This window comes from Eleutherodactylus coqui, chromosome 4 (assembly GCF_035609145.1).
Source record: "Eleutherodactylus coqui strain aEleCoq1 chromosome 4, aEleCoq1.hap1, whole genome shotgun sequence".
Classification (NCBI taxonomy): domain Eukaryota; kingdom Metazoa; phylum Chordata; class Amphibia; order Anura; family Eleutherodactylidae; genus Eleutherodactylus; species Eleutherodactylus coqui.
The window spans coordinates 207,735,926-207,761,012 of NC_089840.1; the positions used below are offsets into that span (position 1 = coordinate 207,735,926).

Consider the following 25,087-nt stretch of genomic DNA (forward strand, 5'->3'; position numbering starts at 1 on the left):
ACAAAAGAATTAAGAAAAAAAGTTATTAACACGTGAATCACTTAGCAATGAGAGAGCTGACAAGTTATTTCAAGTATAAAAAGACATTAAAATGTGTGTCCCACAGCAGTAACCACAGAACCCCACTCTTCTGCCCCATATCGTCGTTTCCTGGACATGATGGATTGACATGATAGACCAGGGTTAGATTACTGCGGTTTACTGTAGTCATATCTGCAATTTCAGGAGCTGCAGTATTCTTTTTAGCAAACAGTCACGCAGAGGAACCAATGAAGGGATTATAATTATGGTGAGATGGTGAGACGACCACCGCACATTGCATTAAGGCCTTATTTACACAAGCGTATAATCGCCCTAAAATTGCAACCATGTGAAGTAATGGATTCCAATGTATTTATTACATGATCGAATTTTGGGCTTAGTAAAAAAAATCGTGTTGGGAAAAATAGCACATCGGCCATCGTTTTTGGTTGTATACGGCATGTCAAAAGATAGGTCTTGCCCTATCTTTTGCCGAGATACGAGGGAAGCTCCCGTAGACTTCGATGGAAGTGGAAAAAAAGGGAGGAGAAGGGAGTTTACCTGCGTCCAACGCTGGGAAAAGATTACAGCTGTCATTCTGTGGATTTCAGCAGATTGATGGATTTTTTTGCTGATACGCAACAGCCGCCTATGTTCGGGAATCAATCGGGGCAATTCTTCATTGAAGCTATTTTACGGCGCGTACAGACGAACGTAAAAATGCATACAGTCATGAGAAAGAGGCCTACAGGTATTGCCTGCTTCTTAACTAATAATGACCTATCCTTAGAATAGGTCTTCATTAGCTAATCGCTGGGATTCTGCCAGTAGATAACATCTTTTGAAAGTGGTCTTCTTGGGGATGATCTTAACGAAGAAGATGATTGCTGGATCTTAAAATCAGTCATGAAAAATCTGGTCTGGATAAGGGGGTGGTCTTCTCAAAGAGATGGTCTTTTGAAGAGGTTTCACTATATAGTAAACTGTATCTTATATTTTCAGGCACGTAGCTCTCCAATATATATGTGCACATGCCAGAAATGGGCTAATTCTGTGTTAATCCAATATGAGTATTTGATAATGTTACCTCCAATGAAGAATTGGCTGTAATGTGCATATTATTCCACATTAATGATGCTGAGAAAATTGGTAGCCATACTTAAAAAGGTAAATGTAAAAACTTTTCTACAACTTACCTTCTAAGATTCTACGTAGCGCTGAGTCTTTATCATGAGAAGATTGTGTTTCCGAAGATGGGCAATCATCTTTAATGTGCAACATTTCAGTATCTGTAAGGATTTAAAGGAATATTAAACATAAAAAATACACAAAAAAATAAATATCTTAGATATTTTCCCATTTTCTCCGATCGTATTCTATCTCATACTGCAATTAAGGGTGGCTCCAGACGAGCGTATGCACAAATACGCTCGCCTCAACGCAGTGAATGAGTCTATTTTGCGCGCGTGCCTGCGTACTTTACTGTACTTATTTGTGCATGCACAGCATGTTGACATGGGTGGGGAACACTCCCCCCGCCTGCCCTGAACATATTCTCTTACTCACACAGGATGTAATGATGTAGTGGTTCTCTGCAGGGGCACACGCCTTAATAGAACAGTCACACAACAGCACAACTTATTTGCATGGTTGGACCTGAGTGGTGACTCTGCCTATGTTTTGGTGGCCTAATTTGTACCACATCTGCTTGGTACGTGGTGGCAATCTGCTACCTCACTTTTATTGCTGGATTTGCTTTGCTACTGCAAGAATCAGTCTTTGTCCCATTTAAATAGTCTTCCTTAACGGAGATCTTTCAGCAGACTTTCCCTCTGTGGCCCATGCTGCTAGGTCGGAACCTCCAGCATACGGTCTTCATTCTCTTTAGGTTCTCCACTCTCGTTCTCTCACTCTGAGTGGATCTACTACAGAGAATGTCACTCCTATCATAGGCATACACAGCAAAGAGCACACCAAAGACATCCCCTGGTAGATTCTGTACTGACTGACTTAGCACATCGAGCAGCGCCCTCTGCGACACAGACATCTTTGGGTCCTAATGATCTGCCTCCAGCACATGATATCCAAGGCCATATTTCGCCAACAACATATTGCTGGAGGCTAATAACCAGTAAGCCCAATGCACACGGGCGTATTTGCATTGCGGAATCCGGAGCAGGCGTCCACCTCCGGAATGCGCAGCAAATGCTGCCCATAGACATGCTATAGAAAATCATTTTTCCCTGTCCATGATCAGAAATCAATTGCAAGTTTACGCTCGTGGAGGGAAAATCGTAGCATGTTCTTTTTTGGCGCAGATTCCACGCGAACGGCTTCCATTGAAGCCTAGGGACAGCGCAGCGTCATCTGTACTGCGCATGTGCACCAGCACGACGCCAGCATGTCCGCAGCACAGATCCGGACACGTACGCAAAGGTCCACAAGGGTCACCAGCCTGGTACCAGGTTGGATTTTGCTGCGGCCTTATAAAATGAGTTTCTCCACCTGGCCAGTATAGTAAAGCAAAATAAGTTACCGTAAGAACATAACTCACACAAACAGAATGTACACCATAAGGTCCTATTCACACGAACGTATGCATTTTTACGTTCGCCCCTACACACCGTATAAATCGCATGAATCAAGTTTCGCCGCGTTTCAGTCCTGATCTTTATTTGCGTATTTTAAACCGTTCACGCAGGGTGCTGCTGCGTATCAGCAAAAAAATACGCAGAAGCGAGAAAAACCAGCACTTGCTCTAAAATTCTCATAATGACCAGTAGTGCTTAAATAGAGCCAGCTGTCTTCTTTTCCCAGCGTTGTAAGCAGAGTAACTCTCCCCCCTCCATTTTTTCTTGCTTCGATAAAAGTCTATAGGAGGTTCCTGCATATTTGGGCAAAAGATAGGGCAAGACCTATCTTTTTACATGCAGTATAAAATCAGTGACCAAAAACGGTCAGCTATGTGCTATTTTTCCGGCGCATGTGGATAAAAATCGTTCATCTAAATAAATGCATTGGAATCCAATGCTACGGACACTCGTGGTTTTTTGGGGTGATTTTTTTTTTTCACGCCAAAAATACCTGCCTATATACGGTCGTGTGGATGAGGCCTCTTTCACATGACTGCATGCGTTTTTATGCTTGGCCGATTAAGCTTTCAAATCATGTGAAAGGAAAAAAGACGCGATCAAGTCCCGATCTAAATTAGCATTTTCTCGTCCATTCACATGGACTGCGGCATATTGGCGAGAAAATACTCTGCAGTGGAAATCCCTAGTTCGGCAGAAATCCACAGAATTACTTCTACTGCTTAACTAGAGCCAGCTGTAATCTTTTCCCAGCATTGGATGCTGGAAAACTCCCCCTCCCTTTTTTAAAGCTGCCATAGAAGTCTTTAGGAGACTTCTGCGTATCTTGGCAGGAGATAGGGCAAGACCTATCTTTTCAGGCAGAGAAAAAAATTGGTCGCTGATTTTGGTCCCCGATGTCCTACTTTCCCTGAAACGTTTTTTTATGTGCCTAAAAATCACTTATCTGAATGAATACATGCCGCAGATGGTCGCTATTTTTTAACGCGGCTAAATTAGTCGCATATATACGGTCATGTGAATAAGGCTTAAGGAGCTCACAATCTTAAGGTGCATTTGCACACACAGATCGCTAAAAATTTGGCAGAAACTGACAGTTTTCAGCGATCATTTTGCATAACTAGCTTCATTTGTATGTATTTAGAGAACAGCAGGTGGTATGTTCTCTAAATACATTGCTATTGTTCTCCAGCGGGACAGCTGCTGAAAGAATGTTATCAGCGCTACTTACTGAGAACTCAGCATGTAGTCCGTCTTGAAGCTGAGCTGAACTCACAGATGGACAAAGAGTGCACGGTAAGTGCATGATGGGCACACATTTACACACAACGATTATCGCTCAAAAGATGGCTTTTGAGCAAATTTTGACCAATAATCATTGTGTGTAAAAGGACCTTTACAGCAGCTGTGGGTATAACTGGTATCAAAGGACAGATTCTGGCCTAGAACATTGATCCAATTTATCATAGCACTTTCAGTCTGCAGATACCGTCCAAAGTAAACATCACTAGAACAAAAGTCATTGAACAAGCAGTAAGGACAAAGAATAGAAGGAACATACAGCATTGTATTTAAATGAATGTATCCCTAGATGATCAGCTGCTAGCCATAAAGTGTTTGCTGTGGCCTTGCTGTGACAATACGCATATTATATGTTTAGTCGGTGTTAGAGGACAAGATTAAGGCCTCATGCCCATGGCTGGGTTGGATTGCGCCAGCGAAATCAGACCCCGCGCCCCCCAGAGACCCTATACTCACCTGTCCAGATCCGATGCGAGAGTGTCACTGGCGAGCCGGCGCGCATGCGAGCGTTGAGGTACGACGCGGATTCCCTGCAATACTTTCGCTGTACCCACAGTGCGCAGTTTGACTGCAATGGAAGCCGTCCGTGCGTTTTTCCGCACAAATTAGAACATTCTGTGATTCTTCCGCGTGGTCGGAAAATTGCAGCTGATTTACACTCGTGGGCAGGGGAGAATCAATTTACACAGCATGTCTATGAATGGACATTGCTGCGGAAATCGTGGCGGGTGTCTGACCGCAATTTCTGCAGCGATAATCTGTCTGTGGGCATTAGGCCTAAGAGAATTTGCTTTTTCTGAATGGTACTAAATGTGCACACTCTCACAACCTGGGTATAACCTGTGAAAACTCCATCCCTGAGCTGGGAGGGCCGCTATACTTTTAACATAAGGTACCTTTGTATATCTATCAGAAACGTATGGTCCTTTTACACGGGACGATAATCATTCAGAATCGTCCAAATTTCCGTAATCCCCCAAAAGAATTTCAATGATAATTATCCCATGTATACACATGTTGCGACTTATCTATGGCTGACATCCTTGGTATCAGTTCATATGTGCAGACTGTTTGCTAGTAGTCACCCCTCCAACAATCGGGGCTGGGTTGAGCTGGGTGACTGCATATTAGTTTACACTGAGCTTTTAGCTCGCTCACATTGCAATCTGGCTCTCTGCATACTACTAGGGTCTATGGTGATTAAACCTGCCCTGCAGTCTATCAGATGGCGCATTTTTGGCTCCCTTCTTGTGAGTTTTGTCTTTGTCTATTTTCTTCTCTCACCTCCTCGCCTCTTGTCCGCTGCCAGCAATGGGAGACTCGGGACAAGGCGGATCTTAGCCCCACCCCCTCCCATTGCAAACAGCTGGGGGGGGGGGAGAGAGGAGAAGAGAAAGGGGATGGAGTTTAGCAGTTTACTGCCAAGTACACACACTCAGCAATCTCCGGAGCTCCCATTGAAATGAATAGTGCAGCGGTGTGCATACACATTCTCTGATCCATTCATACCGGGACCTCCAGAACCCTGTTTCTTGGTATCAGTGAGGGTCCCAGGAGTTGGGTCTCCACTGATAGTAAAGTTAGCCCCTATTCTGATACATAGGGGCTAACATTATAACCTGGCACAACCCCTTTAATGATGGATAAAGTATGTGGTGCTTTTGAAACTCCACAACAAGTCCTAAACCCTGAGCTATTTTTTTCTACAATATATGAATAAGCATTTGAAGATTTCTGCACCATATATTCACCGCAGATTTTTAAGGTGTAATTTGCACAGGAAGCCTACACTTGTACTCTGTGGAGACTAACTTCAGAACTTTGCACAACCCCTTTAAAGAATTGCCAGTTTTCAGCCTCACAAAGCATTTTGATACATTTCCTATACGTCTTTTAATATTTAAAAACATTGTGGCAAGATGTTACTTTAAAGTCTACCTACACAGATTGTTTTTTGGTGGATTTGTAGCATCTTTTGGATGAGTAGTGTTTTTATCAAAGGTATAGTGTGTTTTTTGGGGGCATTTTTTTACATTTTGTTTTACAAAAAAATCTAAATTTCCAAGAAAACAGGTGGATAAAATATCACGCAATAAAAATACTACCAAAAATGCATCTAAAAAATAACATGCATTTTAAAATGCATAAAAAATAGAGCGTATGTGTATATGGGTACTGGTGCATCTTATCTCCACCAGAACAATGGATGGAGACCTTGGATTGTGGGTGGAGACCTGTGGGAGGTATAGGGTGCACCCACATCTGCTCATTGGCTGAGCTCCTGTCTCAGCTGGCCGCTGGACTCCATTCTCCGCTGTGGTCCTTCAGGCATGTAAGCTCCCCGATGCCCTCCTTTTGCTGCTGCAAGCGGCTTGCTCGTTAGCGGCGCTGTCGGCCTTCTGCCATGCAAGCTCCCCTCGAGCACTCCTGTCCCCTGCTGTGACTGTCACCGCAGGCCTCCCTACAAGGTCCCCTGCTGGCACTCTTACTGCCGGCTTCCTGCAATATGTCATGCCATCCCCGTGCTCCAGAAGGCGGCCCCGCTTTCTGTCTAGCCGTCCCCTGGCAGCTGTCATCCCCTTTCTTGACAACAGCACTCTGACCCTGCTAGGCCTTCCCTAGCTGGCACTGCCGCCGCCGGCAACAGTGCTCTCACCCTCCATGGCCCCGTGCTGATCTGCGGACGCAGCAGTGCTTCTTGGCCACCTCCTGACGCCCGCTCCGTCAGTCCCGCTACTCCTGTAACCCTAACCCTAAGGCAAAACCCCAGCCACGGCAAACCACCACCATAGCCAATCAGGAGCTGGAGGGTGCCAGCAGTGCGGATACACTCACCTACTATGTCTCCACCCATACTTCTGGTGGAGACAAGATGCACCAGTACCATGTATATGCCGCTAAAAACTGAAATATACTCAAAAATATATAGAAGCAGCAGCACTCCGCAAATAAACACCACCATCAGGTGCAAGGTGGGGATAAGGTGTGCAAGCTCCACAGGTCCCAACTCCCAGAACCATACAATAAGTCCAAAAATAGTATATAGGAGCAGCACCACCAGTAGTCCAGAAGTATGTTGATTTTATTCAATCCATAAAGGAAATGGGGCAGCAACATCTCAACTCAACAGTCTTCTTAAAAACTGGAATATAAACTTTTTCAGTGAACATAGAAATTTTACCACTAAAAATGGAGACCAATGTGATAAGCACTTACAGGTTTCTTCACTGTCGTGCGGACTCACTCTGCCTTTCATAGGTAGGTATAGCTCCATATCAGGCTGTAGGGTATATTTCATCAGCAGATCAGTGGACAGGTTTGCCATCGGCTCATATATACTTTCATCTTCATTGTCATTCATTAGCTCCTCCTTAATGTGACTTCTCAACATGTCAGCAGTTTCCTTCATTACATAAAACATACAAATAATGAAATATTAACATAAAATAAAAATACCTTGCTAAAATGTTTTACATTCATATTTACATCCGAAAGTTAAAGAGTTATTTTCCAGTTAATTCATGGCTCTATGACTAGAAGGAAATGAATGATAATTGGTTTGAAAGCGTATTTGTGCAGAGAACAATACTTTTTTTGTGCCTGTATTGACGTATTTTACTGTATATTTTCTGCCCGCAGGGCATAATCACCAGCCCAACAATCGCACCAATTGAAATGTCTAATTAGTCCCAGATATGTTCTTTTTCCAGCGGAATTACACAGTGTTTTTGTGCGATGCAATGCAACAGAGAGGAAGGCTCCATAGTGAAACAAGGACTATAAAAATCGCAAATGTGCAGGAACCCATATGAAAGCATGGGCTTCACATACAGGCGATTTGTCGCATTGTAGCAACGTGAGAAAATCGTGCGATTTTGTCGCCTGCGTGAAACAGGCCTCAAGCTTACAACATAATTAAAAGTAGCTTGAATTTTCTATGAGAATTATTTTTTTATCTGTCCTTCAGAATTTAAGTGTATAATTGAACCGCTGTGTTTCCTAGGCAGCCCAGGATAGGTTTGAAGCAACAGGCCATGTATTTACAAATTCTTGTATTGACTATTGAATGCCCAACAGGGTACTCTAAGGGTGTATCAGCCCACTAGCAACCCTGATCCTCTCTAAGAGGCTCTAAAAACACATCTTTATCTTTATTCAAATTAAAGCATATTCAGTAGGTCCAGATGAAAGGAGTTAAAAACTAAATTGATATCAAACTTGTTGGTTAGGCCTTGTTCACATGGGCAACATCGCTGGTCCGTGCGATATCACTGCGGTTTCTCGCAGTGATGTCGTGACTTTGTGGCACTACATCAGGGATTTTCAGAGGGGAAGGGGCTTGCAATATAATACCTACCCTAGAAATCCGCCATAGCTGAAGAAAAAAAAAAGCATACCTACACACGCTGTCCGTGGCTCCGCTGCAGCTTCTCCCCAGGTCCCCGGCACTGATGTTTTTCTTCTCTTTTGGCCGGTGTTTAAAAAATCCCTGTCTCCTGGAAGCACAAGCTGTGATTGGCTGACGCTTAGCCAATCAGAGCCAGCAGTAGATGAATGGCTGCGATTGGTTCATCGAGGACTGGCTGTGATTGGCTAAGTGTCACCCAATTGGAGGCGGCACTTCCAGAAGGCGGGGATTTTTTTCAATCACCAGCCAAAAGAAAAGAAGAAGACAAGTGTCGGGGACCCAGGGAAAGGATGCGGCCAAGCTGACAATGCTTCTTAGGTAATGTATGTGTATTTTTTTTATTTTTTTTTTGCAGTTAGGGCTTACGCTATGGCTTTGACATTAGGATTTCCTACTGTCAAAGTTGCATCACACCTTCCGCTCTGTTGCAGTGCAACAGAGAGGAAGGCTCCATAGGATAACAAGGCTACAAAACCTCACGAGTCACATGCATATCGCGGGACCAGCAAGGTTTTTGTGTCGGGTTGTCGCATGCTACAAAATATCTCATGTGTGAAGGAACCCATAGGAAAGCATGGGCTTCACATACATGCGATTTGCAGCATTGTAGCAATACGACAAAATCGTGCGACTTTGTCGCCCATGTGAGCGAGGCCTGTTTTTGAATCATTTCCACTCCATATTTCAGTTCTTCATTTAAGTTTGCATTGTTATTTTGACTAGTAATTTTATTTTCGTTTGTACCAATCATGTGATTTAAAATATGGAAACAATGGTCCTCATCCAGATTAGGCTTAATTTACATGTGTGTGAAAATCATGGCGAAGTTGCCCGCAAAAAAAATGTGGCTAACTGTGCGAAAAATAGCGTGAATAAACAATTTCCCATAATCAAACCATAAGCTTAATTAACAGTGAAATTGCCCATTCACGTGTTCGGGACCTGTGTGTTGCTGAAAACGAGTGCTGCTGCTCTGAGAGGAGAGAGAGAGAAAGAGAGAGAGAGCGATGAAGAAAAGCCCGGCAGGGCTTTCCTTCATCACCCGGGGCTCCCTTCATCACAGTGGGGATGGAGGGTTTCCCCAGCAGCTAAGCTAGAAGAATTCCTCTGTAGCGGAGAGAGAGCGAGATGAAGGGAGTCCATGGATAACTCCCTTCATCTCAGCACGATACTGGCATTCCCCTGCAGGGGAGAATATGGGATTCCACAGTAGTGGGGAGAGAAGGCATTCTCCTGTAGGGAAGAACAAGGGAATCCCTATAATGGGGCAAGAGAGGGGGGGCAGGGCTACAGGGCTTCCCTAAGAGTGGGGGAAGAAAGGGCAGTGCTAGAGTGAACTGCTCTCTAGCCTCACCCCTCTAGCCCCACCCTCTCTTTTTGCTATGGTGGGAAGCCCTAGGAGAACCCCTCTAGCCCAGCCCTCTCTCTCTAGTCCCGCCCCCCTTCTCTCTTCCTGCTATGGGGGAATGTTAAATTTGCTGAAATTCATAAGTGGCTTAAAGGAATGCTTTTTTAAAGCTTATATTTCACTGTCCTCCTTGAAGATTAAATAAAGTTTTATTCATTGTAGATCGACGTGTTGAAGCTGGTTATCTCCTTTTTCTGTTTGTCAGCGGCATGAGCTAGCAGTCTACCAAGTCTCCACATCAGATCTCCTCAACATATCTCAGTGGAATCATCAAGCCTCAGAATGGTCAGCCCTTTCTGATCCGATTTTTGGATTTATTACTTGCTTCCCTGCTTTTAACCCCTGGCTTTTCATTTGACCACGCTTCTGTCTCACACCATTGTACTACAACTGTGACTTCCCGTGAATGACTCCTGGCTATCCTAACTACTCTCGAGTACTTGTATGGCTACTACACTTGCAGCTTCTATCCAGCACCAGTAAGATGTAACTCTAATACTCAGTTTTCATTTGGAAATACTGAGCTGCAGTTTTCATTCCAGTAAAACTGAATTATCTTCCATGTCACAAACACCAACAGGAGTATCAACCCTATTTTACACATCTGTTTCATTAGCAAACAGTCAAACTTTACCTACTGAACCTTTTCCTATGTACAAACAAGGGCCACTCTCACACATGAGCTTTTTCCTGTGATTATTGCGGCTTTTTTAAACGCTGTGGTGATCGCGATACAACGCTCCCATTGATCTCGATGGGGACTCGGAGACCTGCATTCTAATGACACGATTTTTGAGTGCTATCCACTCTACTTTGCGCTTTTTAATGCACCTGATCATCCATCACAACGGTGTTTAATTTGAAAATCAGAAAATCCCCTTAATAACTGCTGGAAATGTAATACATCCTAAATCTTATCTACATGTTAAATAAGAATAAATTGAATTAATTTGATTCCTACATAATAATGTCTTATCCTTGCCAAGCTGTTAAAGTCCTCTGAGATCCGCCATCTGATTTAGCTAGACAGTACCATTTGATGCTTGACACTCTAAATATATAATTAACGCAGAATTTCATAACCTTATGCTCCGAATTTAAAGAATGCTCACCACATATTCATCTATGAATTGCCGTAGGTCCATGTAGCCGTATTTTTCTGCAAGGTTGTTTGGGAAGTCTCCATCTTTATTAGCCACACTATAGGCTTGTAAAGCTCCAGGGCAAGTGAGAAGGAGAGCTGTCAATTTTTTTAACCCATATTTTGCAGCGAAGTGCAGAAGGGTTGGTAGTTCTTCATCTCGCTGGTCTGAAATAAAACATAGGTGTATTTTCCAATGGCATCATTTACTGCACTATATAATGTATTGCAATATATAAACATTTTATAAGTGGGGAAAATGTAAAAAAAAAATTGCATCATTTTTTGGGGGTCAGGCTATTTTTACGATTATTATAGTAAAAATAGCATTTTATCTTTATTCTGTGTTTCAGTACAATTACGGCAATACCAAATTTATATAGTTTTATTTGTAGTACTGCTTAAAAAATAAAAGATCTTTAAAAAATTGTTTTCTGTTGCCATTTATTTTTTCATCAATGCAGCTATGCGAGGACCCGTTTCTTTTTTGCATGGTGACCTGTAGTTTTTATTAACACCATTTTAGGTATTTATATTGGGTTTTTATGCAATTTCTTCTTGAAGTGCCCCCCCCCCCCCCCCCCAAAAAAAAAAGTGCAGTTCTGGCATTGTGTATCTTTTTTGTCACAGTGCTCATCATGCAGGATTAAAATTGTGATATTTTATTAAATAAAGCTTCTATGGATGCAGCAGTACCATTTTTTTTTTGAAGCAACAACTGGGAAAAGTTTTTTAATATTTCTTATAATTATTGAAAAAACATTTACACTTATATTTACTTTTTTTGTCTCTAGTGTGAAATTGTGATTGTTTGATCGCTTATACAGTATAATACAATACCATAGTACTGCATTACACTGTATGCTGACAGACATTCTATTAGGACATGTCACAGGCATGTCATAGTAGGCAAACAATCATGGCAGCCCTGAGAGCCTTCAGAAAGTATCCAGCTTCCATGACAGCCAGATTACATTGTGGAGGACCATTCAAGACATCACAGTCCCAATTGGAACATTTAAATGCGAGTGAGAATACTATCATGATAGGCCATCAATAGTTAATCAGCTGGGATCCGTTGCTCGGGGTCCCGACCGATCAGCTGAGTGGGCTTTCCTTGAAATCAATGTGACCTGTGCCTGCAGTTACAAGCCCTGGCCACTGCACAGAGGTCAACGCAAAGACCTCTGCTTCTTCCACTCCGACCTCTGTGTATTCGCGGCGTTGACAGCATGCACCCGCTCAGCTGATCAGTCTGTGTCCTGAGCAACGGACCCCAGCCGATCAACTATTGATGACCTATCCTAAACATACATCATGAATAGTATTCTCCCTGGGAAACCAATTTAAAAGCTGAGATTGGAGTTATCTCCGATTGTAACTGTTGCAGGCGGGTGACGACTGAAAGACAGCTGATACCCACTGCATATGCAGCGGGCTCGGCTCCTGAGCCTGTTCCATACAATGACACCCTGGCGCATGTCGAAAAGGGTCATAAAGCAGCTTACACTGTATTTTACTCTATTTGGCATTTAAAAAAAAACAAAAAACATTTTATGTAGCATTACTGTGACCCTAACTTGTAAACTCCTTTGTGTGGGTTAGAGTTATCACTGACACTTGTCATTCATTTGCCTATCTGACATACATGAATAAAATATTATTTTTTTTCTTTTTTTAAACCGTGGATAAAGATCATCATGCATATGGAACACCTCCATCTGTCATGTACTCCATGCAGACACTAGTGTTATTAAATGTCATATAGGCATTGTAAATCAATGTGCCGGAATGCAGAAAGAGGTACAAAATTACTTATTTGTGAAGTCATCGAAGTGCACATGTAGAATGGTCTATGTCTGTCTTGTGCTTATGTGTTGTCAGATATCTTTTATGTGAGTGAATATGACGTGTACTGAATAGCTGCAATGAAAAAAAAGGTTTGGTACCGTGTTAGCCAGTAGAGCAAAATGTGATTGTTCCCAGCAAGAGAAGCGAAGTAATCTGGTAGATATGATACCTTTGTTAGCCATTAAAAAGTATCATATCAACAAGATTACTTGGTTTCTCTTGCTGGGAACAATCACATTTTGCATAGCTGCAGCACTGAATGGGTTACTGTCTGGGTTATGTCTGGAAATGTATCTTTTGTATGTCATGTGATCTTGTTTTATATATGTGGTTGCAAGGTGCATGAGTGAGTCTTTTAGGCCGCCTGCAGACGGCCGGGTCGGATCCCGCTGCGAGAACCCCTGCAAGGACTCGCCTCTCCCGCGGCTCCAGCTCCTTGATGTGCCGGCTGCCGGCCAGCTGGCGCATGTGCGGAGTGGAGCAGGCGGCCGCGGAGTGACATTCCTGTGCGGGGCTCTGCGAGTCTCGCACAGAAATAGAGCATGCCGTGATTTGTTTTCCGCGCAGAATTTCACGTGGACAAATCGCGGCCGTCCGCCTAGGACTGCGTTTTCTAATGCAATCCTATGGCAGCTTCCACGGGCGGAAATTCTGCGGGAAATCCCGCAGCGGAATTTCCGTCCGTGTGCAGGAGACCTTAGTCTTTTGGCTTTTATCTGTTTGTCTTCTCTGTGCCTTCTTGTTGGTCCTGCTGTGGAGTGTGAAGCCTGTCTGCACACGGACACCTTTAGTCTGTATGCAGGGAAGATAGAAGAAGTTGAGAGGATGGCATATGAGTGTCTTGGGTTCCTTCTTTCCAAGACGGAGTGAAGCCCAATTAAGGAGTGCGAGAGAGAAACCGCACAGATTGTGAGTCCTCACCGTGCAGTGCTGTGTATATGCTCCTTCTCGATGAGAGTGTATCAGTAGAGAGTTGGTGAGTGTTAGTAGAAGGATCAGAGATCCACAGATAACTTGACTTGTGAAAGTCCCTCTGTCCTCCCGTGTTTCCTCACTGTCACACTATGTGTCCTCCTGCACTACTATCTTGCCAATTGATGTAAAAACTGTTTTAGACTGTTTCTGAGTTATGCTACAAGTAAATGGCTTTACCGACCATTCCCGGTTCTGCCTTTGAAATTCAACTCTGCATGTGTGGACGCTTTATTACATTGTCTAGAATTCACTGTGGAGGATGGAGTGGTGGCGTCACACGTGACAACAGAACTCAAGGTCCCTTGAGTCCTGGTTACCTGGAGTCCTGGTTACTCATCACGGCCCCTACGCTGTGCCAGCAGAAGAGCCAGCAGAGATCGCGTATGGGCTGTGATAGGCACTGCACATGCCCCGGATTATGACGTCATGGACATGTGCAGTATGACTTTTTTTCCCCAAATCTCCCACCTTGCATAGAGTGGGACTCCATACTAAACGCTGCCATTGCGAGGGGGCAGCATTTCAATAAGAAACCCTATAAGGGCTCCGTATGAAATGCAGGGAAATAGAGCATGCTGTGATTTATTTCTCCTGTGTTTCATATGCAGTGTCCCCTCACAGCTCCAATGCAGGTGTGAATGAAAGAATAAAAGTCCATAGACTTTCATTGCCTTCATTCACTGTGCGTTACGCATGGGAAAACGTGCGCGTAATACATGGTGACAATACGCCCGTGTGAATGAGCCCTAATACTGCATCAGGTATATCTGACTTACTCCTCTGCATTGGGGAAATTTGAAAGTCTCTCCTTTCCCACTCCTCACTATGCGAGGATACTGAGGGTGTTTTCACACAGGCAATAAAATTGTGCGACTTGCTCAATGCGAGAGTGAGAATAAAAGCAGGTTTATGAAACCAATGATTTTCATTGGTTTCCTTCCCATTAGCGATGTTTTCACTCTTGCGATGTTGCGAGAACAAAAAATCTCAGCATGCTCTAGCTTTTAGTGATGTTCCATTTTATTAATTTCCCAAGTTTCCCTATGCAGCCTCTTTTTTATCGCATCGCAATGCACAAACTTGTGATGCAATGTGTTTTTAACATTAGAAAGTTCTATTGACTTTTGTGATAAAAAATTGCGCAATATTAGTCTAAATTAAAAAAAAAAAAGAAACGCTGGCGTTCAAAAATCGCAGGAACAAAGAAGCAATTTTGCTTTTGTGATTTTCTCGCAGCAAAATCATAATTGACTGTGTGGAATTAGCCTGAGTGCTTACTGTAATGACATGTCTAGTTACTGTGATTTTTCAGGTTGGGAATCTTGGGTTCTGTTTTGGAGGGAGGGGGAGGGGGTGGAGAAAATAAAACGGTATCTGAAACTATACTGAATAGTGAGGTCACTATGGGGTCACTATTACTACTGGGGCCACTATAGGGTTTCTTATTACTGGGGTCAGTATTACTACTGGGGCCTCTATGGCGTTTCTTATTACTAGGGTCACTATTACTACTGGAGTCAATATTGGGGTCACTATTACTACTAGGGCCACTATGGGGGGTCACTATTACTACATCATACTGCTATCTGGCGGGCATTCCATCAAGCCACCCCAAGAGCATGGCTTGATAGGCATTCTACCAAGACAGCCCTGGAGCCTCTCAGAAGGCCCCTGGCCGCCATGACACCCGCACGGCTCCTTGCGAGCTCATCGCGCGGGGGCCGTACGGAACCCCCGAACATCGTTTAAGGGATGTAAATGCCGCTGTCAGAATTGACAGCGGCATTTAAAGGGTTAACAGCTCCAATCAGCCACGTGGCTGATCAGAGCTATTGCCGCTGGGTGTCAGCTGTAAGAAACAGCCAGCACCCGCATTGTATGAAGAGAGATCGCCCCGCCATCTCTCTTCATACATACTCCGACGCTGCAGGACGTAAATGTACGCCTTGCAGTGTTAAGGGGTTTAAAGTGAACACCTGGACGATTCTCGTCCAGTCATTCAGTTTCAGCATGCTTTTACATGGGAAGATTATTGTTCAAAATCTCACGGGAATGCAGGAGCCTGAACAACCAGAACGATAATCATCACGTGTAAAAGGGCCTAACTTTCCAGCCACTCCTGAACACTAATCTAAGCAGACATCTTATTTGATCTAAATTTATGGAATTGTAAAGATGAAAGATTAGATTAAAGATACCTACTCACGGGTGAGCGCAATCTCGGGCTGAGCAACTCGGCCCAATCTTGCACTCGCCAACGTGCGTTTTCACGTCGGTGCAGGGAATTTTTCTGTCACAAACAGCTCCCATCACTTCTGTGAAGTAGCGATCCCCCACCCGGCTGTCAGGTACGTTTGGGAAACACTTGTCTATCCTCCTTGTTTTCAATAGGAAACCTCATATTGCACTCACATGCACATCACACGATGTGCAATGTGTATTACTCTCCTATGGAAAGCAATGAGTGATGCATTCTGAGAACCGCAAAAAGATGGGACATGGCACAATATATTCATCACTTGTGTATACGACTCTGTTCAAAAAAATGAGGTTCATATTCACGAAAGATTTGTGAGTCTCGCAATGCACAAATCTTGTGCAAGATTCTCGGCCATGTGAAACTGGCCTATGACTACATTCACATTGGCGAGAAACTTGGCCTGATGTTGCGCTTGCAAACATGTACTCGTATGCACACGTACGGCATGCGAATGCCATGCAAGGTCTTTAATGGTCCTATTGAAAACAATGGGCGTAGCGTTCCAAGGGAACACTAAAAGACAGAAAATGCTGCTCATCAGTCATGTGAATAAGTCTATTCAAAAGAATGGAGTTCATATTTGTGCACCTCGCAACAAAGAAAAGTCATTGAAGAATAAGCCTTAAGGCCGGCTGCACACGGCCGTGACAGGCTCCGCCGCGTGAATTCCGCGGCGGAGCCCGTCACTGCGCCCCCCAGAGACCCCAAACTAACCTGCGGATCCGGCGTCCTCGCTCCCGCATGACGTTTTGGCGTGACGCGGCGCAGCGTCATGTGACACGCCGGCCACGTCACATGACACGCCCACCGCGTCACATGACGCGGCTGGCCGTGTCATATGACGCGTCGGCAGTAGGCAGAGAGTCGATTTCACGCTATCTTCCGCTGTGCTACAGCGGAAGATAGCGTGAACGGACGGCTTCCATTGACTGCAATGGAAGCCGTCCGCGTGTACACCCGTGGCAAATAGAGCATGCCGCGGGTGAGGACGGGGGATTTCATGGTGCGGAATTTCACGGTGGAATTCCGCACCGTGAGCCCTGAGCTATTAGGTTCAATAGAACCTAATAGCCGCGGGCAACGCAGCGGATTTCCCCGCAAATTACGCGGCGGAAATCCGTCCGTGGGAAGGAGGCCTAACTCTCATGTATTTTTTTTTTATCTCTGTTGTTTTTTACATTATTGATACTAATTTTATTATTTTGCTTCTTTTTTAATACACAATCAGAGCATACAATATAATAATGCAAAGAGAAGTAATACAGGACACTGTGCTTCCAATATTATATGCATAAAACTCTTATCTTTGTGTATATAGAGACCAAGAAGGTGGAAGGGGTTAAATTAAGAAAAGAACAACATCCAGTCTCCATATCTCCTGATGAGTTGTTTGGGTCACCTGCTCCTATTTATTGTTGGTGGTGTCAGTAGACATTGCTTGCATAACATTAAACACTTGAATACACAATAAGGTGAATGTTTACTCACTTGCACTAAAATTCTCTTCTTCTATCTGGTTAATGCCAAATAGATGCAGGCCGCTGGCGGGAATGTTGCTCTTTAGTGATTCGGTCAATGTTTTGTCAAGTACATCTTTGTCATATGGCATAATTTTAAAAGCCTGTGAAAATATATGCTGTATATATTATCCAAAGCAAAAAATTCAATGGCATCTATCTGCTTACCCCATTCAGAAAATACAGGCTGTGTTCTACCACCAAGAAGGCAGCCACAAAGATCTGTCAGGTCCCTAACATTGTCCTGGCTGTGAGCGGTATAGTGACAGACACTATATTCCAATCATGCAGGCGTTTAGTATTTATATTTAGAGGTTTGCAGCACCGAGTTGAAATGAGTCCAATGAGATGAATTAATATGTTCACTGCTCCCATGGATCACTCTGGCCTCTCTGCAACTGATTGACAGGTCTCTCCATATGCACAGGTATGCAGGGGGACAGGGACGACAGGAGCAGCAGCGAATATATTAATATTAATGGATCTCATCGGATTAATCTCTGCCTGGAGTTACAAACAGAAGTATAATGCTACTTTCAGACTAATAAGTGTTGGTTAAAAAAAAGTTAAAATGCATGAAAGTGAACGAGAATACTTTGGTTTAAACATGAGCCAACCAACTGAACGACGAACGGGAATCATGCACTTTTTGTTCAGTTTCAGCAGGACTAAAAATCATTGTTGGATCTTTCACTTCTCGTTGTGTTTAAACACTGCAGCTCAGTGTGTCACATAGGAACGTACAACACTGAACCAGAAGTGAACTATTCTTAACAATGATCTTATTCTCCAAACACTTTGCACGAGTGTGAATGAGTTAGTGGTGACGTCACTCGCTCGTTCGTTCAAACTAGAATAGGCTCGTCTAAAAGGGGCATTACATACCCCGCTCCAATTGGAATGTAAGTTGGCAATTCCCTAACATAAGATTTTACATGGCTTTGAGTGACTCTAAATGTCAGCCTTAAGGCTCCTTCACACGAGCGTATGCGTTTTTACATTCACATGTCTGCGCCGTAAAGTTGCATGAATGGACGATTTTCCGCGATCAAGTCCCGAGCTTAATTAGCGTTTTCTTGTCCATTCAAACGACCAGGTGCGACGTTTTTAGCAAAAAGTCATGTCCCACCCCGGAAAGCCCTCGTTCAGCATAAATCCTCAAAATCAATTCCAATGCCTAAATAGAGGCACCTGTAAGCTTTTCACAGTGTTGGATGCTGCTAAACTGCCTCCCCCTTTTTTTTCAGCTCTCATAGGAGTCTATGGGACCCTCCAGCGTATATCGATCAAAAGATAGAACCAGAACTATCTTTTTACCCACCGGCGCGGATTTTGGTCGCATATGTTCCATTTTTTATGGTGCAACGTTTTTACGCACTGTAAATTCACCCATGTGAACTAATGCATTGGAAACCAATGCCTCAGATGGTCATGTACATTGGCTGCCTGTGAAAACGCGGCATATATACACTTGTGTGAATAAACCCTTAGCGTTCCTTCACACGGGTGCTGCGGTTTTCGTCCGCCTTCATCAGGGGCACAGCATGGCCAAAAATCGCACGAACAGGAGGCAGCCATGACAAAGTTGCAGCTGCATCTCCCGTTTTTCCGCCCGGGCAGACGACCAGGTGCAGTGTGAACACGCCGCAGGCCAGAATACCATCGGGTGTGGGGAGAGAGTTTAGCAAAGTTTTTTGCTAAACTCCCTCCCACCTCCCTTTTCCGGTAGTTCCCATAGGAGTCTATGGGACCGGCCTCCATATTCCGGCCAAAAGATAGGTCCAGACCTATCTTTTCCGGCTGGTGTAAAAGCGGCTGGCCGGAATGTGCACCGTATGCGTTATTTTTCCCGGACAGTTAATTTTCCGCCCCCAAAAATCACCCATCTGAACAATTGCATTGGAATTCAATGCTTCACGTAGTCGCGCTTATCGGACAGTGTTTTATCGCGACAAAATAGTCGCGATAAAACGCGCGTGTGAAGGCAGCCTTAAAGAGATTGTGTAATGCTTGAAAGTTACCATGTATCCAAGGGATAGGGGATAATTTTTTTAATCAGTCTGACTGCTGGGACCCCAACCAATCCCGAGAACGGGACTTCAACACATCCTCAAGTGAGATCAGTGGGAGCGCCATGAACAGCTGAGCTCTTGAACTCAGCTATCTCCAGCGGTCACATTGAAATGGATGGCGCAGCAGTGTACATGTGCCCTCAGTTCAGGATCCGCTGGAGGCCTGTTCTCACAATATACAGTGCTCCCAGGGGTAGACCCCCCACCCTTCCCCATTGATCTGAAAGTTGTACCCTATCCTGTAGATTGGGGATAACTTTCAAACATGGCACAGACCCTTAAATTGTTTCCAGAGAATCTTCCTTTGTTTATACATGTATAAATGCGCAGAACTCCCGTGGTCTTACTGAACCAGGCTAAAATTACCACAGGATCCTGAATCCGTCTATATGAGGGTGTATTTACATAACACTTTTTCCTGTGCTTTTTTTGGTTATGATTTTAGTCATCCACAATATTTAAATCACATTATGTTTTTAAAAACAACAATTTTTTGTCACAATTATGAAATTTGTGGCCAAAAATATGGAAGAAAAGCAAAAAAAGTCTTATGCATATACACTCTTACGGCAATCTAAGGGCTCATTCACATGAGAGAATTTGTGCAGCTAACTTACACGCGCAAAAAAACGTGACTATTAGAAGCAATGGTTTCCTATGGAAATATTCAGACAAAGGAATTCTAGCAGTGCAAAAAAAATTGCACGATAAAAGATAGGACATCAGTAACTGAAATTCCCTACTGCGCAAAAAGATAGGACCTGACCTCTTTTTGGTGTGCAAAAAGCAGAAGCCTCCATAGACTCCTGGAAGATTATGCGAGCCAGTCAGCAAAGGGAGATGAAGGGATTCCCTGCAGCAGGGATGGAGGGATTCCTCTGCAGGGGAGATGAAGGGATTCCCCTGCAGGCAAAATGGAGGGATTTCCCCACAGCCCGAATAGAAGGGTTACACTGTAAGGGAGATGGAGGGATTCCCCTGCAGCAGGGGAACCCCTCCATCTGCACTGCTGGGGAATCCCACTATTTTCCCTACAGAGGAACCCCACTATTCGTGCTGCTGGGGAATCCCTACATCTCTCTTGCTGGGGAACTACTCCCTCCCCGCTGAGATGAAGGGAGTCCCCGGCAATGAAAGGAAGCCCCGTGGGGCTGCCCTATATCTCTCTCTCTTTCTCACCTCCCAGAGCAGCAGCACATTTTTCAGCAACACGTAGCTCCAGATCGAGTGAATGGGCGATTTCAATGCTAATTAAGCTTGGGACTGAATCGCGGAAAATCGTCCATTCACCCGATTTTTAGCGGAGACAGGCGCAATTTTGTGTACAGCTTACTTCTGCATGATTTTGACGCCAATGTGAATGAGCCCTAACAGTGGTCTAAAGCTGACAATCATTTACACCATATTGATTGTACATTTAATTGATAATTTTCTTACCTGACACATAAATTCAATGGGATTAGTTGCATTGTCAAGCAAATTACAAATTTCTTCCATATCAGTGAAGTAAGTTATTTTGGCTTCACATATTAGTAGATCTCCAGAAAAAACTCTCAGAAATACCGGTCCAGATGGGAGATCTAGGAAGAACAATAATAATAAAGATCAAGAACATGAATAGAACATTTCAAAGAAATATAAAAACCTGCAGAATATTCTATAAAAGTTACTAGTATACTGTAAGGCCCGGGTCACATGAGCGTATTGATAAATGTCCATAATACAGATTCATGGTATGGACATTACTAATAACATTACATCAGTATATCATCGGTATTCCATCAGTGTTACTGTACCTTTAAACAGGTCGATAATTATCGCCCAAATAATCGTTGGAAAGAGTGATTTCGGGTGATAGTCATACCGTGTACACAAGGCCACCCGTAGGGCACTGAGCAAGAAATCACTCACTTGTCGGAGTTGCTTGGTTTTATAGCTCACCTAAAACCCAAGTAACTATCTGCTCATGTAAATAGTCATTCATCCATGAAAGGATCTTTGGTGCTCTTTGCCCACATTCTCTGAAGAACTATCACTCCTTTTTGAAAGCACAGCAGTGATAGCTATCCTGTGTAAATGTACCTTTATAGATCAGGGATACCGATTGGCTGTCTTTAGGGAGATAATCAATCTAGTGATGCAATACAGATGATATATTGATGCACCCATATTTTAATCACTCTCCATAGATTTCAATGGGAGTTTTCCATACACAAAACAGATGAAAGTACTGCATTATAAATTTTTATAATACATACATATTTTATGCACCCATACGAAATGTCTCATAGAACAACATTAACTCCATATTATGGATAGAAAAAGCTGATGGAATACTGATGAAGGACATGGTCATGTGAATGCAGCCACAATTATGGTGGTTATCTATTCACATATGAGTGGAGGAGGACAAAAACATTAGAAGGTCCCTAGGGGTACATGCAGCATAAAAGCCTCTGTTGATAAAGGATCAAGGAGATTTTGGGCCCATGCCGCCTTCTTATGTCACCCAGTGCAGGACTTCCTCTCTTAAGGTTGGCTTCATACGGGCATATTTGCAATACACAAGAATAGAACCCATTGATTTCAATGAGCTAGTTCACATGCTTAGATTTCCTGGGCATTTTGGTTGTGCACCAAAAATCCCCATAGGCGTCAATGGGGATGCACAAATATGCGCAGAATACACTAGAAGATGCGTGAAACACTGCAATATTGCACAGGAAAAACATATCTGGAACTCATTACAGTAATTAGCCATTTCAATTGGTGTGTATTTTTTGCCGCATGCAAAAAGTACAGTAAAAATACACCAATGTGCAAGCAAAAAAGCAATATTCTTTCTTCATAAACGCTATGCTCATGCGCGCACAAATACACATGCATTTGTGTGAATCTGGCCTTACAGAAACCGCAATGTTGGGAAGCAGTGGTGGTCGGGATCATCTTGCAGATTATGCCATGCACTTCTGTCCTATAAAATGTGGAAATCCATGGAGATGTAATAGGATAAATTAATTCAAGGAGGGAATGGATGTTTTCAGTTTTGTTATAAGGCTCTGTATTCACTTATGCAGCGTTGTGGACAGGGACACAGAATATAACTGTGTGTATGCTGTCCTTGAATTTCTGACCCTATGATATGAGCACTTAAAGTGTATCTGAGTTTTCACCAAGTTATTTAAAATATAACAGGTCCTTACCATTTTATTTGTTACTATTTGCACCATGTGTAATGCTTATAAGTTCTGATTTTCAAGTGGTCTTCCTCAGGTATCTGCTGTCCTGCTGTTTGCAATCCACTCTCAGGCAAAGGGGCATGTAGCAAGCCTAGCATTCTATCAGTAGTTCACTGTCTTGCACTTCCTTTCCCTGACTTCCCATGCTGGTCTCTGGTTCAATCAGCAGGGAGGCAGTATATGAATGCCTCTCCCATTACTTTCCTGGAATGATTCAGGCATTCAAAGACATTCTGGCCAAATAGTTAGTAAATCCAATATAATATACTGTGACAGGATGACAGGAGTTTCTTACAGACTCCTGTCATTCTGTGAAGCTTTAGGGAGCAGACTCACCTGCTGGTTAATTAACGGCCAACTCCAGTGTGTGTGTGCTAAAAGGGCAGATGAATTGTGCAGTCTCTCTCTTCTGGAGACACAGACACTGAAAACTGCTGTACTGTGAAAACATGTGTGAGTACAGGACTTACCATTGGACTTGTGTTGCTTATGTGGTGAGACTGGGAAGGGGTAGGCCACCAGTTGGCAGTTAGAACTATTGTATGTAAAGTTAGAGCTGGCTGGGCAGGTTTTTATTTTTATATTATTACCTAATGTGGATGATATCTGTATAGCTGCACCTCAAGTTAAAGAAAATAAAAGCCATATTTAGTTTTGAAAGATTGGGTCCCAGCTGCTTGCATTGAAGAAGTGACCTGTGGTACACAGCCCGGGCAATTCCCAGCTAATTTCCTTACAGTACACACACGTGCTGTAATAGCAGGAGAGGCAGAGATTGTGGAGACTGCAGACACTGGGGCTTATTTACTAATATTGTCTAAAAGTTAGACAGTATAAACTTAGACTAAACAGTCTTAGGGCTCGGTCAGATGAGCGTGGTTTATATGCTGCTACAGCAGCGTGTAAACCACACTTCTATAACAATCAATAGGTTACTATGGAAGCGCTCACACGGACCTTTTTCTGCACTTCTAAAAAAGAATGGACAGCGAGTGCCGATTCACCTGTCAGCCCCATGGTGCGCGCTGTGCAGGGTGCTTTCCATAGGCTCCTATGGGAGCCGTGGAAGCATGCAACCCACACCATGGATGTGTGACTGGGCTGCTCCACAGAGCTAGAGACAGCCCGGTCACACGATCTTTTTCAGGATGACTACAGCATAGTTTACATGTTGCTTAGCAGCGTGTAAGCCACGCCAGATTTATCATTAGTGGTTCTGGCGCAATTCACAGGAATATGGCACAATTTTTTTTAAGACACGCTCCTTTATTAGACAATTCAGAAAAACTGTCCGAAATAGTTTAGAAAATATGGAATGTAAGGGTTTGTTTACACCAAACAATATATCGTATGAACAGGCAAATACATTGTTGGGTCGGTCAAGCGAGAAATCGTTCACTCGTTCACATTTACCGTATAAGTGAATGAGAAGTCTGAACAATCGGTATTTAAACCGAATGATAAGTAAACGAGCCGACGATGATTTTTATGCCTGTGTAAAATAAACAATGAATGAAAAGTGAACTATCGTTCATCATTTGGTCATTAGCTGCGTTCAAACTGAATAATTATCGTTCAGTTTTGCTCATTTGAACGATTTTGTGAATGATAATCGTTCAGCCTAAAAGCACCTTAATGTAGTTTTCTAGTGTAATTTGCGCAAAAAAACTGTTGTATTTTGAAAAGTAAATAAGCCCCTCTCTGTGTGTAGAGTCTGTGAGTGCAAAGAGCAGCCTGTGAAGATAGTACCTAGTCCCTTCCCATTTACTACAGAAGTTCAGTATCTAACAGGCAGTGGATTCCAGAGGGGCTGAAAGGGAGACCCCTAATGGCAGCCATTTCAAGCTTGATTTACAGTGGTAAAACAGCAAAATGTTTAATAGAAGTATAATATGAGGTTGATGAGACACACAGGCTATTACATGAGCATAAGTTGTCTGAAAAGTTAGCACCCCTTTTACTTGTGGCAATCTCAACCCAATGACAAGCTTCCATATAGGCAGCTTCAGAATATATGGGGCACAAATGATGTACATATGAACACTCATCCCCATATAGTTTCATCAGTGTCAGCATCCCCATGTTTTCTCATTCATCGAATGTTCGAATACAGCTTCACACGACCTGCTGATCGGGCAAAAGAATGTTCCTATAAACATTCTTACTGGATCATAGACCATGTAAAAAGCCTCTTAACCTCCAGTGTTTCTCAAAGGCTGATATGTAATTGCAACGAAGAACAACCTAAACACAATTGTGTATTCCCTGGCTGCCCGTACACAGTAGATAAATGTCAGCAGAT

The 25,087-nt window shown here is 43.4% G+C and overlaps 1 protein-coding gene across 2 annotated transcripts in view; it reads right to left on the reverse strand.

The window, feature by feature from the left end:
* Window positions 1-25,087, reverse strand: part of PIK3AP1 (phosphoinositide-3-kinase adaptor protein 1) — a 101,442-nt gene that overhangs the window by 27,856 nt on the left and 48,499 nt on the right. For both annotated transcript variants that reach the window (XM_066600621.1, XM_066600620.1), the window contains exons 6-10: window positions 20,984-21,126; window positions 17,446-17,578; window positions 10,843-11,039; window positions 7,131-7,317; window positions 1,218-1,310 (exon numbers count right to left, since the gene is read on the reverse strand). In XM_066600621.1, the coding sequence (XP_066456718.1) occupies window positions 1,218-1,310; window positions 7,131-7,317; window positions 10,843-11,039; window positions 17,446-17,578; window positions 20,984-21,126 (753 nt within the window). The remainder of the gene's footprint in view (window positions 1-1,217; window positions 1,311-7,130; window positions 7,318-10,842; window positions 11,040-17,445; window positions 17,579-20,983; window positions 21,127-25,087) is intronic.